Raw genomic sequence first — 19,984 nt, 5'->3', positions numbered from 1 at the left:
AGAAAAAGTTGTCTTTCATGCATAAATGAGATGAAATGTAAACATAACTCTCATAAAACGTGTGTTCATAAAGAGCTTATTTTTAATTGTAATATTGCAAACACACTGAAATTTAATTCACTTGTGTAATTTCTGATGTTTACTTAAGTTTTTGAATAAATTCCCTAATTTTAAGTTAAATGGCAACGAAAATGCTAAGATCTAAAAAGACTGTTTTAGGGAAGGAGGCTGCCTAAACCATGAAATAGTTACCAAAACACTGGCCTGGACTTTCCATTTTATTAATGCTACATTCAGTTTCATTCATATTTGTGTGCAAATATTGTCTCTATATGGTCAACCTATTGAACTGAATGACGCCTCTATAGTTTCTTTTTGCTCCATTACAGCGGAGTTCCCACACGCATACTTATGCCTTCAAACCAACTAGTGGGAAATATTTCATTCAATCGCGCAAAATATTAGTGCAAAGGTGAGCTAACACCTGTGCTCAGGTGAGTGTTTATGTTCTTCTAAAATGGATGGTGGAGTGTGAAAAGAAGGAGGGAGAGTGCCCAGTTACAACTTTTTAAGGTTAACCTGAATCCAGCAGAGCTTTAAATTTCATTCCTTTTTCTCAAATGATCTCATATTTTTTGTGAAGAAACTGGATTCTCTAGAAAGGACTGTATTAAATATATTAGTTCGTACCCCGTCAGTTTCTTGCACACAGAAATGAATGAATAATGACTCAGAGACAGTTACTTATCTTTTGTGGAGGTTTTACTTCGTACAAACATGAAGGGGACAGACAGATGAACATGGTGCATTCAAAGTCCGAACCAACGAGCTCAGAGATGGGCTTGGTATATAAACCCTGTATTTGCATATTCAGAAGATCGTCCGATAGACCCCGTGTGAAAATCACGCCCACAGGTCGCTGCTGGAGAGGCGCTTCAAAGCTAAAGTGAAGATAACTCTGAGGCCTGTTCAGCAGATCACACATGCACAGAAAAAAAGGAGTATGAGAATAAACTGTGAGGAAAATAGCTAGGCTGTGCTGTCTTCAAGTGTAATATAATTTTGAGATGATAATACATAATGAATCAAGTTTAAACCATTAGTGTAATAAAAAGTAAATGTTAGTGTAATAAAAGTAAAAGGGAGTTTCTAAGTATTCTGTTTCTAATTATTCCTAACATTTTTCAAAAGCTACAAGCATGAAAATGAGGACGCCAGTCAGTCGGTTCTATAACAATTTACCTTTGAGTGGAAGTGCAGCCATGGTTCAGTCGTGGTTTCCTCCTCTGGTTTGCTTTAGACTGCTGGGAAATTAAAGTCCATAAAATGACCCAGGACTAATAAATAGCTTTAACATGCTGATGGAGTTTTTAATCAGAACAGTAAATTTTTGGATGAAGTTGGAAGTCATGGCGGGCTGCCGTCGTCTCCCTGAGTCAGTGTTGTGCTGAGTGGGAGGCAGCGTATTGACAATGGCTTGTCTGGTTGACTAATGGGAGTGTGGCTGAATTAGATGGCTTCTATCTTGCTTCCCATCCTGTGCGTGAGAGGCTCATCACTCATAAACAAAGAGAGATTGGGAGGGGGGGGGGATGAATGTGGTCAACCAAGCAGGACAGTGGTGGTGCAAGAAGGTGACTACTTCACTGGGAAGACCACAAAGGCTAAAAGAGGAGAAAGCTGCGTGTTTTTGAAGAAAGGAAAGTTCATCCCTTTGTGGTAACACAATTCTCATCCATTTTTAACACGCTGACCCTGGAGCTGCACTTCAGCACAATAGGCTCCACCTCTATGCTACATAAAAAATAAATTAAAAAAAAACCCAGTGGGCAAATGCAAAACAAACCAGTTTGAGAGATTGTTAGTAGAAGTTTCCCCCCCGGGTCAGATTTCATGCACGACGCTCTGGATTCCCCCCACATTGCAGCAAAAAGCAAACACACCGAGGTTGTAGTTTAGTAATGTTTCCTGGAGCTACTGAACAGGCCTTGAACAATGCACCAACCCCATAAAGCCTCAATGAAATAAGAATAAAACTGCCTTCCAGCCACGTTTTCCTTCAGTGGGTTTTCTAAAGCACCAAAAGTTGGTCTCCACAAAGCTTAGCTCAACACAATTTTAACAACAACCTTTACTGTCTAGCTGCAAAAACACAAGAGGTTTTACATGGTTTTCCCTCAACACGATGCTCTGTTGAGACTCAACAGGCAGGATACCAACCATATTAGGGCAGGGGTGTCCAAAGAAATTGAGCCAGATTAGGTAAAATGAGTTTTTGATTTAGATTATATTTGCAAATATAATCTATTTTAGAAATACATTGTTCAAAATCAAATTATAAACACAACCTGCAATAGATGAAACCTGTAAAAGAGGCTGTAAAACTCCTCACTACACCGGCTTAGACACTTTATTCAGACATGAACATTTTTACACTTCTCTCTCTCTCTCCAACTTTTAAAGTTCAAACTGTCATAAAAAGATAAGTCCAGCTTTAAAGACTGAAAACAAAAATCTTATCAAAGATTTATGGAAATTTGTCAAACTGAACATATTCTGTACAGGAGACACAACTTGGAAGACATTGATTGAAAGATCAATAGCCAATCAAAACCCAATGTGCCTCCATCCAGTCTTTTCTACATCTATGAACCTCCATTTAGTCTTCATCAAAGTCCTTTCTCTACTCAATGTGTCCAAACCATCCTAATGGTTCAGAAACTCTACCCCTATCCCTTAAATTCCTCCATACCTTCATGGGTATGCTGTCATCTTCCTCATTGCCTTCCTCACTACTGATCTTTACTACTTCCTGCTCTACTACAGCCACTTTTTCTACTCTGTGTTCTCCGACATCTCCCTCATTCCTCAGGTCTTCCATGTTCCCCTTCCACTTGTGGAACCTGTCAACACATTTCCATCCCTGTTCTTAATCCTCGTAACCAGCTGAACATCTTTCCCTCCCTGTACACATCCACCTCTCCCTCCTTTGTGTCCAATCTGTCATACAAGTCCTCATACGCCCTTTGCGTGGTTTTTGCCACCTTCACCTTCACCTCATGCTGCATCTCCTGTCTTCTGTTCTCAGCGTTCCATTTTTTCTTAGCAAATTTTTTCCTCATTCCTCCACCAGGTCTTCTTGTCTACTCTCCTCATTCCAGATGAAACACCAAGTACCTCCCTGATCACCTCAGCTGAAGCTGTTCAGTCATCTGGACATCCTTCATCTGAGGAGTTACAAATTGGAAACACCAAAGAGTCTTTAATGGTCAAGAGTGTTTGTAAAGTGAAATGGCACATTGATGCTCCGAAAAGACTTTAGGATTAAAGGTTAAAAGAATTTGTGGAGCCACAAGAATATTTGAATGAAAAGGAAGCGAAACGACATAAAACAACATAAAATATAGACTTTATTAAAAATATAATTTAATCAGTAGTAATAAAGTAACATTAAAACGTACTAATAGTTCCCACTATGGGATAAGATTAGGATGTTTATCTTTATATAAAGTACAAACCCTAGTTTTTTACGCAACATTCATAGACATCCTTCAAAAGTAAAACCAACCATGTCCAGTAGAAAAGGACAGACTTGTGTGAAGCTCCTCCAGGGTGCAGGAGGACAGAGTCTCTCTTCTGAGGCCAGTCCAGACGTTTCAGCGTGTCTGAAGATCCAGGCTGCGTCCAGAGATCTGAGTTTCTGCTGAACTTGGAGCATCAGCATTTCCAGGGCGATTAAAGGCCGTCAGACGTCTTGTCATGTTCCGGATCCTCCACTCGCCACCTTCCTCTGCTTCCCGCTGTGGCCTGTAGCCTGAGTGGGAAGAGCAGTCATTCCGACGGCCGCTGAGATGCCTGGAGACGGCTCGTTCCTGCAGGTTACAAGAAAGATTTACACAAAAAAAAAAAACACAGCAATTAGGTAAATGTCTTTTCAGAGCATAAGTCCAATGCTTTTATCGAATAAGCTCACAGCCAGTAAATAACAGAGTATATACTCTTTCAATTCCAAGAAACCTTCACTTTCCATTATCCAGCAAATAAGGTCAGTACAATATCAGGTGCACAGCAACAGAAATATGAATCCAGGGCTTTGCTCAAGAGCACCACAGTGGAGTAATGTCAGGGATACAACTGCTGGACATCCATCATTAATCCTGTCGTAAAATAATCAAATGTGAACCAATATTTTGAAATTTTCATTTTATTGTGGCGGGTGAAACCTCAACTTTTTATAAGAAAAATCTCTCTAAAAGACTGATGACATTTAAGTGCACAGAAAGACCAACAACGCCAGAGGAATGACAGGACTGTTGCTGTGACGTTCAGAATCCGTCTGTTTGGATTAATTATTTAAAGGAGCAAATTTCTGCTTTAATTCAACCCCATCGCTGTCAGTGAAGCAGCACCAAACACATCTGGTTTAGATTGTTGTCAACTTTATAAATAAACATTGGGGACACAGCAGATCTGCTCAAAATTCAAGATTTAGACGTTTTGGTTCACTTTAAGTGTCTTCTAAGAAAAAGGATTCAGGATTTAAAGCACTAAAAATATCAGAAAGAACCACAAGTTGTTGTTTTTTTTAAAACATATCCATGCGTTTCTACGATGTAGTTTTAGGGCCAGTTACAAAGAATTTTTCTTTTATTACAATTTTTTAAACTTACAATCTTTTAATAGAAAAAAGTCCTAACTGTTAAATTACGAGAAAAAAATCGTAAATTTACTTTTTTTTCTGGGATGCGTTTGTCTTTAAAAATAAATATATGGGTCATAGAATGCAAAAAAATGCTTTATAGTTTAGAATGAACTTAAAAAAGCTGAAATCTTTGCTTTTTTTAGTTATTATAGATGTTTTAAGGCTTTAGAACCCCTCACTAAACACTTTACACACTTTTCTCAGACAGACATTTTCACTGTTTTCTCTTGTCTAAAGCCCGACTCCCATCATCTTTTAATCTACATTAGAAGTATCCCCAGTGGTCTTTTAATTCTGATTATGCCGTGTTCACTTTAAATTAAAAAAAAAAAAAAAATTCTGTGTCATTTTCTAGGACAGAGTTTCTCCCTATTGCCGGCCCACTCAGTGTATTTTCTACGTCACAAATACATTTGATTTCAAACTGCATATTTTCATCTGCCCTTTAATTACAACGATTTGACTAAAGAAATACTCAGAAATGCACATTTGAGCTTAACTGTCCTTTTGTATGTCATCCATCGACACAAAAACATGTTCGAAAAAGCAAAGAATTCTGTGACCAAAGTTCAAACATTAGCTGAAAGACAAGTTCAATAATTTAAAGAATAAAACCTAAGATTATCTTAATCAACCAGTTTTGTACTATTTGAGAGGGAAAATGTTGACTGGGATCTACAGCCAGTCAGGATGCAGAACACAATACACTGTTTAAAAGAGAAGGAAAAAAAATTAGCAAAACAACAAGATTGTAAAAGATGACCCGCTTAATAGCGAGGGACCAGTTTGTTCAGTATTTAGATAACAAGATTATTAGACGCATTGTTACTAAAGATATTTATATCGACTAAACTGTGTCAAGAAACTGTTGCAATCCCAGCTGCTTCAACCATTTCAGTTAACATTTCTTACTCTTTTTTAAAAATTGATGGTTATGAAACTTCAGACCATTATAAACTGTTTATGGCAGCATAGAAACATTCTGTGAGATGTTTTGTGTAATTCCCACACATTGCAGTTGTCTCCAAGCCTTATTTATTGACTGAAGAATATTTCTAAATAAAATATACAAATGTAAATCTTTTTTTTTTTTACTATTCAAAAGGAGGTATTTATCTCTCAACGTTAGCCTGTGGTTTGGGGAGAGTACCGGTGCATGCTGGGACTGTTTGGACAGCCTCCTTCTCTCTCTGGCTGACAGCTGATGGACCTCGTCGAGCTTTGGAGTGTGCGGTTCTGGAGAGACGTCATCTAAGGATCCTCAAAATATCAGAAAATAATCTTCACAAACCTTTCAAATGACTAGAGCAAATGAAGTTGGTTTCTCTCACCCATAAACGCACTTTCTGACCGCAGCTGGGAGTCCCTGTCAGATCCCCTGCTGCTGCTGCCTCTCTGAAACAAATGAAACATTCAGAAGTGCAGAAAAACTTTTTTTGTGTTTATTTGTGTTGACTTGGGGGTGAATAATGTCTTACCAGATGATTAGTTTGGGGAGGCGGAGAGAGGTCTAAGTAATCTGCAAAGGGCGTACATACAAAGTTTACAAAGGACAAAATAAAAATAAACAGTAACCTCTCATATGCGCCATCTGCTGAGTGAATATTTGGGAAAGAGATTTAAACAAGTCCTACCATCCAGAACTGTAGATCTTTGGTCACTGAACTGGTGATCCGAGTCTCTGTCGTCCCTGATCCTCTGGTTGGTCACACTTTTAGCATCCTTACAAAACCCAAGTCTCGACTCTCCATCTGTTTGGCAAACGCACAAACAGATCCATGCAGATCAGTGGCAGCCTAAAATGTCCAGCAGCTCAGTGCCTGTGAGGTCGTCTATAACCTTCACATTCCAGCCGAGCGGACTCGTGGTTACGGAGGTTTCGGGGATCCACGTTTCTGGAGCTCGGCCTCCGAACTGGAGCCTGCAGTCGCAGTCTTGCCATGTCAAAGACGTCTACTGCTGGACGCTCCTGAGATCTGAAAAGAAATGAAAAAAAAGTCCCCTTTGGTTTCATTCTTTTCATTTTTGTTTTTCTTTCATCTTTTACTCTTAATGCATTTTGAACACCAGTAGAGGCTGTTTTTAAAGCAAAGCACAGGCTTCCCCCTTCACAACTGCTCTGAATAAATGTTTCTAGTACTTTAAAGGTATAAACTTAATCTGACTTTTCCCGCTTCTATGAGCATCCATCAGCTGACATGATGCTCTTCTTCTGTTTTCTAGCAGAGTAGAGCTCACCACAAGCACCTATCAGGCAAGAGACACTCCATCTGCAGTGACTTGAAGGTACATAAATGTGGTGGTAAATGATCAACTTGTCTTGTTTCCAAGAGAGTGGTTGACACAGAAACGTCGACTCAGACCGATCCAGACCAATCACTGCTTACCAACAACGTCTGGTTCCAACATGGCGGGTCCATGCCTTAGAAAAATGGCGACTGAAATAACTTAATTTCATTGAGAGCCAAAAGTTGCATAGGCGACGTCACACTCATTTGGTCCAGTTCAGTCAATACTCTGACCTGACGCTAATCGGAGACTCTAGCTCCTCCCAGTCGTCCTGCCGCAGACGACACTCAAGTCTCTTTTGCTCGCTGCGAAGCTGGTGGCGTAAAGCTGACAACTCGCTGAACACATCTCTGTAGGCTCCTGAAAAAGAAAAAAACACAATACATTGTTTAGGCCCATCTCAGTGTTGAAAGAATTTCCCCACAGTACAGACCAACAAAGTTACCTGCAGCTCTGAGCTGGTTCCGACAAGCAGGGACAGGAGGGGACTGGAGACCGGACTGAGACCCCTGCTGAAGAAACACAAAAACAAACGTCCCAGATACGTTACGTATTTACTTTGCTAGCTTGGGGATTTGATTTTAAAGCAGCGGATGTATTTTTGACGCGTGACCGAACGACTTGGCATACGACAAGAATGAGTTGGATGTGGAGGAGAGAATCCAGGAGTTTTCCATTATAGAGTAAAACTTCCTTCAGACTCAGATTAGAAATAAAACAGAAAAGTTGCAGGTTACGTTGTCCAACAGACTGGTGTCTTGGGGACCACTGCTTGAGATAACAAACAGACTTACAGTCAAGGGAGCTCTGGCGTGCTGGCTGTCATAAGTGGGGGGTCTGGGGGGGTGCTGGAGCTGCCCTTGTTTCCTCTGCAGGGCTGGAATTGGAGGCAAAGGCTCCTCGTGGACCTGAAGACACACAGCCTTCAACAGATAAATCTAATTTACTTTACAGCACACAGGTGTTGGTTCTCAGAGGCATTTTTTCCTCCAACTTTCCACAAGGGAAAAGCAGAGGTTTTTTTTTAACAAAACTGTCATCCGGGGTTTCAGCTTTAACCATTATCCTTTAAATGGGGTCAACTTACTGAAGCAGAGCATCACCACTGGCTGGCTAATTCTTAAAAAAACCCTCAATGAATAGTGTTTTTTTTTTCCATATCCTTTTTTTCTGATGATTAAGGACATATATTTATAGAGTTAGTTTAAAATTGCATTTCTGAGTATTTCTTTATTCACATCGTTGTGAGTCAGGAGTGGAGGAAAATGGCGTTTGGGTCTCTGTGATGTAGAAAATATGCTGGGTGGGCCTCAAACTTCTTGCTCTGCTCCATTCTGATGCATCCACTTGTGGTCAAATACATCCATGAACAAAAGAACAGCAGGATCATAGTTAAAAGACCACTGGGAAGGCTTTTCAAATAGATCAGAAGATGGTCGGAGTGGGTTCTTAAGAATTAAAAAATATAACTATGGTCTGAGTCAAAGTAAAGAAAAATCTTTAAGTAAAGTAAAGCAGCAGAGTAAAAAAAAGTATTCTTCTGCTTTTCGGTTTGACACCTTAATTAGACCAAAGGGTATGTAATGGAATGGAGATGAGATTATAGTGAGCGGGGAGTCCTTGAACTGACCTCCTCCTCTCGTGCCTGCCTCTCCCTTTCATAATGCCTCCTCAGTGCTGCATTCTCCTTCTCCTCCATCTCCCTTCTTTTCTGCTCAGCCTCCCTCTTCCTCTGCTCAGCCAACTGAATCAGCTCTTCGTTTTTGGCCTTTTGCTGAGGATGGAAGCATGAGAGAGGTGCAAAGCAATGTGAAACTTGATATATCAACTTTGAAGGGCGACCTTCTTATGTTGAGACACACATTTAACTTTCAGAACTTAAATGTTGGCTTCTTCACCTCCATTTCCTTTCGTTTCTTCTTCTCCTGCTCTTCCTCGTACTCTCTCAGGATGCGCGCCCTCTGCTCTGCCAGTCTCTTCTCCTCTTTTTCCTCCTCCAGTCGGATTCGTTCCCTCTCCTCTGCTTTTTGACGCATTTTCTCCTCGATCTGCCAACACATCGAGAGAACTTGACAATGGGGGGGGATAATTTCCTGCTTGGCCGAAAACAAGATATTCTGAGCAGATGACATTAAACAAAACATTTCACGCATTTCTTAATAAAGATACAGAACAGAAAGATCCAAGCAGAGTTTGAGGAAACACTAAGAGTTTGAGCAGATACCTGCTGCTTGAGGAACGCTTTGTACTGGTCCTGCTCCTTCAGCTGCTGCTCAGTGGGCTGGTTGGTAAAAACATTGCCTCTAGCAAACTGGGGCGTTTGGATGCGAGTGAAACCTAGGAAAGAAGGTTAAAAGAGAATCTATAGTTTTAAAAAAAAACAGGACTTCGTGTGAAAAAGCTGCATTTTTCAGACTCCACATTAAGTATATATAAATAAACGCTGATCTCAGGATAAAACCTGCCAACAGCGTATGGAGGGCAGCCGGTCACTTGTGCTGTGCTTCATGCTCACAGCTACATTACCAGAGACTCTCTCGTTGGGATCAGACTGTCCCGTTTGGTGGACCGTCCTGCCAGCAGTAGCTCTCCTCTGCCACTGCTCTGGGTTGATGTAAGCCTCCTCATTCAGCTTGTGCATTTGATGGAGATCAGCTGGACAGCAGAAGGACAGGAAATGAATCGTCAAAATTCTGCAAAACGACAAAAAATGAAAATAAAAACACTGTTTCTGTAAAAGGGAGCCCACCGATGAGATTGCCAGAGCTGTCCCTCAGTGGAGCTCCTCCTCCACCTTTGCCCCAGGGCTGATAGGTCCTCATCTCCACCTCCAGCCGTGCCTCGAAGCGCTCATCCTCCTCCCGCTCTACACGCTTCCTCTGCTGTTGCTCTTGAATCTAAGATGCAGCATTTCTGTTACTCCAGCATAAATTATTTCTGCATAGCTCCACAACACCAGAGCATTTTAACTTTTTACTATTTTAAAAACAATACCTCAGAAAAATTAACGGTTTTATCAATAATTTCTACAGGGTTCAAACACCAACAGTTTGAAGGTTAATTTTCAAGGTTTTTCAGCAATTTAATTTAATTGTAGTTTCTAATCAAACTAAAAAAAAAAAGATTATGATGGGTCATAAAAGAACCAAAATCCTGTAATATTGGAAAGAATTGCACAAAAAACATTAAATATGAATGTAAAAGAAATGCCACTTTAGAAAAGCAGCAAAATGGCTTATTGAAGGCTAACCAGGTTCATTTATATTTGTATTTATTCATTCTTTATCTACTTAAAACATACAAAACATGAAGGGATCTTCACTTCCTTGTGAAAAAGGCAGCACTGTTTTTCCTGTGGTTTTGATCTGCTGTCATGAGAAAAGAAAAAAGACGCAATTTTTTGTCAAATTGTCATAAAATTTGCTTATCAAGAAAAAACTAAATGCTTAGGACAAAAAAAAAAAGGAAAAAAAACTTGACAAGACAAGAGCGCTAACCACTGTGGAGCAGTGGTTAGCGCTCTTGTCTCACAGCAAGAAGGCCCCCGGTTCAAATCCCGGCTGGGGGACCTGCAACAGAACATCAATGGGGGGCCTTTCTGTGTGGAGTTTGCATGTTCTCCCCATGCATGCGTGGGTTCTCTTTGGGATTTCTGGCCTCCTCCCACCGTCCAAAATCATGCTTCATAGGTCAATTGGAAACTCTAAATTGTCCCTAGGTGTGAATGTGTGTGTGTGTTTGTGGCCCTGCGACAGACTGGTGAACAGTGAAGGGTGTCCCCTGCCTTCGCCCACAACTGGCTGTGATAGGCTCTGGCAGCCCCGTGACCCCGAAAGGGATAAAACAGTAGAAAATGAATGAGTGAATGAAGAAATACTTTAGAAATTCGGTTTTGCATTTGACACTTAAGCTTCTTATCGGATGTAACGTCAAATTAAGTGTGGCTACAATTCCAAACACAAAAGTTTGGATTTTCTTTGTTTTTTACTGATTTTTTAGTTTTTTCAAGGAACAGGCTACTGTAATGAACACACAAATCTCCTACATGGTTTTTAACCCTGGTTGTATGGGACAGTGGGATAGGGCTGAGGTCAAACTAGGGAAAGAAAATATCTGGGCAAAGTCCTGAGAAAAATGTCTATCTGCATTCTAAGAAGGGGTCTGAAGAATTTAAGGACATCAAACTACTGGTACTGAAGGCTACAGACATTTTACCTTGCTGTAAAGATCGATGCTCCCTCTGGTGGAAGCTTCCTGCCAACACACCAAACACTGAGGCAACTTTTTTCTAGATTTAATGACGATTTAACACTGCTAAACCAAATATAAGCCGATGGTCATGATGGGTTGAATAAAGCATCAGTTCAGAGAGAAAGTTCACCTCTTGCTGCTAGTTTTTGTCCAGATGATGAAGCTATAGTTTGTTTTAAAGAAGTCGGCGCAGTGATACAGAACATTTAGGCTATGTGATCGGAACATTTTTGAGGTGTGCATTATCACTGTGCAGTATCACTTTTTAATGCACACCCGGTAGCCAATCAGAATCAAGTATTTACCTGGACCATGGTATAAAATGAGGTAATGATAAATTGAACAATCGCCTTTGAATGACTACCTGCTGTTTGAGGGCCTCTCCGTAGTTCAGTGTTCTATCCTTGGTCGATCTCACCAAAGGGAAGCTCCCAGCTGGTGAATCAACCACAGTGTCGTTGGTGGGCCTGCTGGAACTGTGGCAGAACCACAATGTTGGAAAGATTAGTATGTTCACTTCTGATGTCATACACCCCCCCCCCCCCCCCCCCCAACATTACCACCTTTGGACCTGCCTTCACTGGCTAAGCAGCTGTTTCAAGCCCTTCACTCTCCGTCTCTGCCACCATGGAAGTGTACATGATAGGTCTCACAATTCAAAATAAGAGTCAATACCCAAATTCATGTTTAATTGTGAGACAGATATGCTTCCATACTGCCACCCTGGTCAGAGCTGCACATGACAAAAAAAAAAAAACATTTTTAAAATTGTTTTTCAGTTGGTTTTATCTCCATAGCAACCATTTTATTTTTGGGTCGCCTGGCAGTGATGAACAGGTCTATGCAAGTTTTAGAAAAATTGGCAAAAGTAAAATGTTTTTATTTCCTTGGTAATAAAGGTGTTTTTTTTCACCACCCCTCCACTAGGTGGTCACATTGTTTTGTTCAGCTTGAGCCAGGGATTCATGAGTTATTTTATTACAATTGTCTTCTTTTCCTTTCAACAGCGAATCAGCTTTAAGAATGATAGGTGGGATATTTGGATTGGGAATAATTTTACGTTGGATGTCCTTCCTGACCCAACCCCTAAGTATTTATCCAAGCTTGGGACTGGCACAATGAGTCCCTGGCTTGGGCCCACTCTTTGCTACATTGTTAAATTTGAAGAATACTCTAGTAAAAAAAATATGCAAGCGATAGAGGAAAGCCACTTTTTGGAGCTCGTCACATAACACCATTCAAAAATTCCCATCCTTTAAAAGCAACATATCTTTCAAAGTAGCTTTCCAACAATTCTGGAGGAGTTAAGTAAGAGGAAAGACAGTGTAGATCGAAATCCAGAAGAGAAATTTAAATTTGTAGAAAACATTAAGATAACTGTCTTGGAAAATTCCAAATGGCAGCTTCTCCCCAAGTTCAAAAGAAGAATTAGGAAAAAACAATATGTTCCTTGCATTCCAGGACTGCTGTAAGACTTTTTTTTGAACAACAACGCTGAGATGTTTTTTACTCTTCCTTAAACCAGAAAAGCTGTAGTTTAGTGTCTGACACAACACTGATATTCAATGGCAAACATAGCAACTTCAGAGTTGATGGAGAATGATGGAGTGTCCAACCGATTCACTGGAGAGGACAAGTCAGAGCAAATGGAGCTCTGAATTTATGGTCTTCAAGCTTTTAACAAAAGAAGGGTAACACATACTACTAAAAACAATGAAACTGAGTGACGACGATGAATTCATTCCAAATGAGGCACTCACGTCGTTGGGGGCTCGGTGTGCTGACTGTGGTTGCTGAACTGGTTGGGCACAGCCGTCGCTGGTGGTACATTCCAACAGGTCACGGGAAACCCCGCGCTGGGAGCAGATGGATGACCATCTGGGAAAAGGAGGAAAATCCACATTAGAACGAAAAAAATTCAGAAAGAAAATTCAGCTGTTTTTTTTTTTTTTAACTTAAATCTTCTGCTACGTTCACACCACCTTTAGCAACAAGCGTTCAAGCGACCACTTCCAATGAAAAGTCTATGTAGACGTGTGAAAAAGCACTTATCAGGATTCTCCAATCAAAACTGTAGCTGTGTATATTTTAGAGACAGTTTTCGTGCTTCACATTCAAAACGCGTGGCCATGGAACGCGTGTTGAAAGGTAAACCAGGTTGAACTTTGACTATTAATGATTCTGATTTGGTAGAATTAAATCAGCGGCAGTCCAGATTGTCCGCCATAAGCTAAACGTGCGTTTGGAACGTTCTTCAGGTGTGAGCGTAGCATAATGCAGAAAAAAATCTTTCCAAGAAGTGATGATGGTAAAACTATTTCAGCATGTTCTGTGAAAAACACTTACAGTAGGCCATGTTTGGGTCAGGTGGGTTTCTGGTGCCGTAGAACTGATAAGGTTCTATATATGGGTTTCTGTAAACTCCACTCAGTGGAGGATGCGGAACAAACAAAGGATTCCTGGTGGGACACATACCAATACTTTCTAAATTAACTTTTAACCTCATATATCATCAGTATTTTCCAGCATCATAACTGTACTTTATCAATGAAAAACATTTGAACTATATAAAATCTGCCCATTAAAACAGAGGCTTCTACCGTATTTTTCACATTTTTGACAAACTACAATTGCTTTCCTTATCTACACGAGTGAAACACTGAATATGAATGGGAAAAGTTGAAGAGAATACCTAGGAATATCCATGGAGCTTGGATAGAAGGGGGCTGCAGGCTGACCACAGGGGGAAAGGCCACCTTCCCCTAAGCCAAGGGCAGAGCTGTACTCCAACAGAGGGGACTGGAAGGCAGCATGCGACGGCTCGAGAGGAAGAGGAATTTCTCTTTCCCTGCTGGTGTTCTTTTCGATACCTGATAGAGTTCTAGATGATGATCTGTGTTCTCCGGTTGCCTCTGAATCCAGAGGAGCTTTTCTCCTGCTCAGTCCAAACTGCTTGATTCGGTCAGGCTAGAATGAACCCAAACAAACGCTGGGTTACATTTTAAGTTAAGTTACATTTAAGTTAACAAGCTTTGTGTTCCCGCAGACTGAGATGTGTCACGGACCTGTTTCTCAGGGTCATTTGCTCCTGTTGCAGCTACTTTAAGCTCCAGCTCTTTTTCCCTGCGACAAGGACAGTTTTAAATCAAAAATAATATTATAATATTTACTGTACAAACACCTGTATTTGGACATGAATATGAGGACGTACTTCTTCTTGTTGCGGTGCTGTTCAGCTATCTGCTCCTGCAGCTCCTGCCTGTAGCGCTCCTTCCTCCTCTGCAAAGCCTCGTCTGTATCTCCTGCTCCTATAAAACATGGAACACTAATTGAAAGGAAAAGCAAAAAAAACAAAAAACACGACTTTCTGCTTTTCTGCTATTCGGCTATAGAGTCAGAGACTTGTGAGGTTCTTAAAAGCAATTAAATGCTTAAAAGGTTTAAAAATGAAATGAAAAAATTTACAAACTAAAAATACTGAGGATTTTTGATCCTTTATTTTGAGTTCTAAAATTAATATAAAACCTAAAATGTCTTTGAAAACCCCCTCAATTGTTATCAATTTTGAATTTTTTACCAAATATAAGACCGGTGGCAAAATTTTCATTTTCGTTTTTGTTCTGTGTTCTTATTCTCCTTCCATCTCTCCTGAGGTCTTCTCCATTCTCTCTCTTTTCCCTAAAAATAAAGAAAGAAATATTATGGAAAAAAAACAGATGGACAAGCAAATTAATAAAGAAAAGAGAGCATTTATGTGAGAAATAAATCACAAAAAAAGAAGAAAAAAAAGTTAATTTACCTAATATTATTTCTAATGGCCTGGCTCTCCTCATCCATTAGTTCATTTGCCGTTTCCTGGCGCCTTCTGCCTACTGGAAGCTCATCTTGAAAGAAATCCTCTTCCTCCAGATCTATAGGTCTTCCACGCCGGTTTTGATGCCTGGAGAGCACCGACGAAAAGCCCCCATCATCTTCAGACGCCCTGGACCCAGAGTCCTCCGTCATCGTGGCTGCATCCCTCTGCAGCAGTAACTGATGTTTGGGAAAAATACTTGCCGAGTCTCCGAGTGGATGCTGCCAGGAAAAAAAAAAACCTTGATGTGTTGTTTGTTTTGTTAAACGTAACTATAGAGAAATCATGAACGATTAATCATGAACGTCAAGAGCAGATTGGTAAAAATGTGTTATCTCATTCCTCTACTTGGAAATTACAGAGCTGTTTGTTGTTTTTTTACTTTATTCTTTGTGTGCTGAATTATCCGATGGTTAAAACACATATTGGTCACAAAATATCTTCAGGCTGCAGAAGCATTAACAGAAGATTTGAGATTTTATGCAGTGAACAAAAAACTCAGTTCAATATTTTTCCGTTCAGAAAAAATATATATCTACTGCTTTATCCGTATTAAACAAAGAAGAAAAATTATAACTGTGTTAACATATGGAAAATTAGATTAGGCTTAAAGACCCACTCCTATAAAAATGGTGTTTTTTTTTTTTTAACATGTTCTTGTCCGTTTTTCTCATAAGGGAGGACGTTTATTTTGAAAATTTAGCTCAAAATTGCATTTCTGAGTATTTCTTTATTCAAGTTGTTGTGAATCAGGAGCAGAAGAAAAAAAAAAGCAGTTTGAAAAATACTTTATTTGTGACAGAAAATGCACTGGGCGAGAAAAACAAGCTCCCTGCTGGCCTTAAACAGAGCGCTCTCAGCAACAGGGAGGGGAAGGGGGGGCGGGGTTGCTCCACCCAACTGGTCCCATCCATAACTAAGTAAGCAAGTTTCTAACGAACTCCTGTTTTTTTGGGTAAAAACAGCATCATCATAGTCAAAAGACCACTGGGAACACTTTAAAAAAAAGCTCAAAAGATGATCGGGGCGGGTCATTAAAGTTTAATTACAATACAGTCCCACCTGTTGCCAGATACACAACAAAGCCAACAGTGACGTCTAAGATCACATACATGTATTCATGGCCTGCTTAAATGACAACCTTGTGTGACTTTCACCTGAGCCATGTAGCGCCTGTAGTCCATCCGGAGCTCACGTTGCAGCTGGTGTTTCTTCTTCTCATACTCCACACCTAAAGGCAGACCCACACTCTCATCTGAGAAAAGAAATGATTGAGACAAGCAAAGGGTGAAAGTCTTATCTCAAACATTCAAAAGATGTTTTAAAAAAGCTTTTGTGCATCAAGGTAAGGAGGAGAATGAATTCCTGATAGATACCTCTTCCCTGACCTTTAGATTTGGGTGGGATGTTCTCTTTCACCGCAGATCCACTGTAAGCTTTGTGCAGATTTGTCTGTCCAAAAAAAAACAACACATTTTATTATAACCAGCTGTGCAATTCTTCTGACACTTCCCCTAAAGTGATTGTGGCAAGACAGTTTTTTAGAAAATACCAGAATCTGCACATTAATCTTTTTCATTTCTGTTCAATTCCACACAGATATGCAATACATGAGACTTTGCATCAGAGGTGTTTGCAAAAAGGGCCAGATGTGGTGAGGTGAAAACGAGTGAAACCTATAAAAACATGAAATGGTTCATTATTTTTCCAAATGGGATACTTTTTGTCAGGGTTTTTCCTTAATATAGAGAATAACCACACAGGAGATGAGAATTTTTGCTAGACTTCTGCAGAAGGAGAATCAGTCTGTCACAGCGTGAACTATCACAGAGGAGTTCTCCCTTCCTGGTGCACGGAGCCTCTTTTTATTATTGGAAACTGAAGGTTGCACACATGAACGTGGGTCATTTAATCAGGAACAACAGGAACATCCTATTCTTGTATAATCAGAACTTTTCAGGTCATTGGTTTCTTACTAAAAGATAGAACTGAGACCATCCTATTGTGGTAATTATAGCGTGTAAGCAAATGATAATTACGTAACCCTAAAACTTTTCATTTCTTCACATAGAACAGAAATAAACTTAAAATACATTTTTACCCAAATTACTGAGAACTTCTGATTTGAAGACCGGGTTGTTGTCACAGGTTTACAACGGCCTCTAACATAATTCAGCCAATCATAATCAAGAAATCATAGATATAGGTCCTTAAAAAGTGCCACATGTTACTGTTTTTATGACAACAGCCTGCAGGCTGGTAGAGATTTAGACATGATGAGCCGGACTTTGGACATGCCTGCTTTACATTCATTTTGTTATTCAGGACTTAAATATTTTGTCAAAAGTTAATGTCATACATTTATTAAGTCAATATTTGAATGACTTTGTGTGTTAGTAATTTTATAAATAAACAACACAGTTCTTCTTACTTAATTTGCGGCTACATTTAAGAATGTAAGTTTTGTCACAAAATGGTCCCGAAAATATTGCTTTGTTTTTATAAAATAGTAACAAATGTAGCCCAACAGAAATGTCTCATAAAGCATTTAAAATATTGTTATTGTTACCTGATGCACAATAGCCTTCAGAAACTAAAGGGTTTTTCATGTTCATTCACCTTTATTTCCATGTAAGGAGGGTCCTGCTTCAGGCTGGCCTTATCTAGAACCACCCGCGCCTTCCGTTCTCTGATGAAGTTCTCAAGTTCGTCGTCGAGCTCCATTGAACGAAGCCACAGTTGCAAACTGAAAGCGCGAAAATGACATTTGTGTGTGTATTTTAGCGCGTGAAGCAGAACACGCGAGATATTAAGGCTCCTGTCTCTTTAATTGACCGTTGTCACAGGCAACGGCAAAGAAAAGCGTCCCACACTCCACCCCGCGATAACTCATCCGCTCTTTTTATTTTATTAATTAAACAATTTTAAGAGTGCAAATATTGCCCAAATACCGTGCATCAGTTCCGTTACAGCTACCAAGTTTAAGCTAACTTGTTAGCTTTATTAACTGAATCAACGTAGCACACCTATATAAAAACAGTTTAGGAAAAGAAAATGCTTAGCATTGATCCAAGAAGTGTTTATAAAAACAAATTAAAGCGTGTGTTGTTCTCACTCTTTAGAATAAACAACGCAAACTTACCATTTAATGGGGTATTTAGTTAAGGAAATGTTAGCGCAGCAGATCAGTTCGTCAGCTTAACTATCATCGATGTGACGTCAGCTCAAACTAGTTCCGGTTTGTACCTGTCAAATTAAAACACCAAAGGACTTGTTTGTTTAAGCCTTTACAAATAAATTTTAAAGTGTCAAATAATTCTATACGCATTTGAATATATTGTCTGATCCTCGTTACTTTATTTATGGAGAAGTGATCACGTGCTTGCGTTGCGTAGGTTCTTCCCATCAGTTAATCGCTTTAGTAAATAACATTTTTTTTAAACTGTGACTTTTCCACACTGAACCAGTGTTGTGATTGTAGCCAAAGTGCATCTACTCAATACTGACTTGAAGGGGGTTAATAATTATGCAAACAATTACAATTTTTATATATTTTGCTTTATTGACATGTAGGATTTTGTTTTCACTGAGAGAAACTGAATTTCAATTTCTAATTATGTGAAAACATTATCGATATTGACAATAAAGTTTACTTTGCCTTTTTGACTTTGATTAAAGTTTTTTTTCCTATAAATTTTAGTTGTGTAAAAGCGAAATTTCATGATAGGAGCAAAATATCCAAAGAGGGTGTATATTTTTGAAATCCTTAAATTAAGACTGGAAAATGTCATTTAAATAGAAGGCTGGCCCATGTCAGAATCAGAATCAGAAGTACTTTATTGATCCCACTCGTGGGAAATTTGTTTGTTACCATAACAACAGACAGGGGGAAAAAAGACTAAGAATAATATAAAATAAAAAAATAAAAAAAATGAAAATAAAAACAAGAAAAAGGAAAATGTGGTATAATTTAAAAAGCTATTTACAAAACAGTGTAAGTAAAGAGATGTGCAAAAGCAATGTGCAAAAATAGAGAAGAAGAGAAAAAAAGAAACTGTGCAAAGGTTATCTTCTGGATTGTGAGTTATTGAAAAGGGTTATGGTATTGGGTAGGAAAGATTTCCGGTACCGGGCATTTTTGGAGCGGAGCTGTCTGAGTCTTCTAGAGAAGGAGCTCCGCTGTTTGTCCAGAACAGGGTGGAGAGGATGCTCTGGGTTGTCCATGATTGAAAGGAGTCTGTTCAGTGACCTCCTCTCCATCACTGTTTCAAATGTGTCCTGTTTGCAGCCAATGACAGAACCTGCCTTCCTGATCAGCTTGGTCAGTCTGTTGGTGTCACTGACTGCACTACTGCTTCCCCAGCAGACCACGGAGGAGAATAACGTGCTGGCTACCACAGACTGGCAGAAGATCTCCAGCATCTTGCTGCACACATTGAAAGACCTCAGCTTCTTTAAGAAGTAGAGTCTACTGCAGGCCTTCTTGTACACAGCAGTACTGTGGCTCCTCCAGCTCAGTCTGCTGTCAATGGTCACACCCAGGTATTTGTACTCCTCCACCACTTCCACATCCTTTCCCAGGATGCAAAGAGGTTGTAAGACAGTCCTTTTCCTCCGGAAGTCGATCACCATTTCCCTGGTCTTGTCCACGTTGAGCAGCAGGTGATTCTCACCAGCCCACTCCACAAATCCGTCCACCAGCCTCCTGTACTCCTCCTCCCGCCCACCGCTTATACACCCCACAACCACAGAGTCATCGGAGAATTTATCATCACATTAGTCTTAAATAGTGCATATTATGAATGTATATAAAGGCTGACTAGTTGTGTAATAGAGACACACATGGCCACTTTAACTCTGTTAACACAGTTTTACCTTGTTTTTTTTCC

At 39.8% G+C, this 19,984-nt stretch overlaps 1 protein-coding gene and 1 long non-coding RNA gene across 46 annotated transcripts; both read right to left on the bottom strand.

Moving 5' to 3' along the window:
* Positions 1-744: 744 nt before the first annotated feature.
* Positions 745-1,372, bottom strand: LOC144994772 (uncharacterized). The gene is made up of 2 exons (XR_013658419.1): positions 1,243-1,372; positions 745-965 (listed from the first exon to the last, which is right to left on the bottom strand). It is a non-coding gene; the product is annotated as an uncharacterized LOC144994772 (long non-coding RNA).
* Positions 1,373-2,396: 1,024 nt separating this feature from the next.
* Positions 2,397-18,355, bottom strand: LOC101155610 (centrosome and spindle pole-associated protein 1). 45 transcript variants are annotated; one of them, XR_013658410.1, is made up of 28 exons: positions 18,238-18,355; positions 17,715-17,841; positions 16,472-16,547; positions 16,253-16,350; positions 15,042-15,316; positions 14,820-14,920; positions 14,454-14,550; positions 14,308-14,365; positions 13,935-14,209; positions 13,589-13,701; positions 13,003-13,120; positions 11,607-11,718; positions 11,207-11,245; positions 9,741-9,888; positions 9,518-9,646; positions 9,216-9,328; positions 8,890-9,039; positions 8,622-8,765; positions 7,786-7,914; positions 7,437-7,503; positions 7,225-7,351; positions 6,542-6,678; positions 6,337-6,453; positions 6,181-6,221; positions 6,034-6,097; positions 5,853-5,953; positions 3,569-3,872; positions 2,397-3,227 (listed from the first exon to the last, which is right to left on the bottom strand). XR_013658410.1 is itself a non-coding variant. In XM_078953728.1 (28 exons), exons 4-28 carry the CDS (start codon positions 16,315-16,317, stop codon positions 3,657-3,659), a joined length of 2,871 nt encoding a protein of 956 aa, XP_078809854.1. In that variant the 5' UTR covers positions 16,318-16,350; positions 16,472-16,547; positions 17,715-17,841; positions 18,238-18,310; the 3' UTR covers positions 3,388-3,656. The 45 variants fall into 45 exon arrangements, 36 of the variants coding, with proteins under 36 accessions (XP_078809854.1, XP_078809856.1, XP_078809855.1 ...); XR_013658411.1 differs by having other exon boundaries at positions 5,853-5,962; positions 6,046-6,097; XR_013658412.1 differs by having other exon boundaries at positions 7,786-7,899.
* Positions 18,356-19,984: the final 1,629 nt, after the last annotated feature.

The sequence above is a fragment of the Oryzias latipes genome, chromosome 10, assembly GCF_053564925.1.
Source record: "Oryzias latipes strain Hd-rR chromosome 10, Olatipes_Hd-rR_3.1".
NCBI lineage: Eukaryota > Metazoa > Chordata > Actinopteri > Beloniformes > Adrianichthyidae > Oryzias > Oryzias latipes.
Note: the sequence above shows the minus strand (reverse complement) of the source record. Positions and strands in the feature narration are given on the sequence as shown.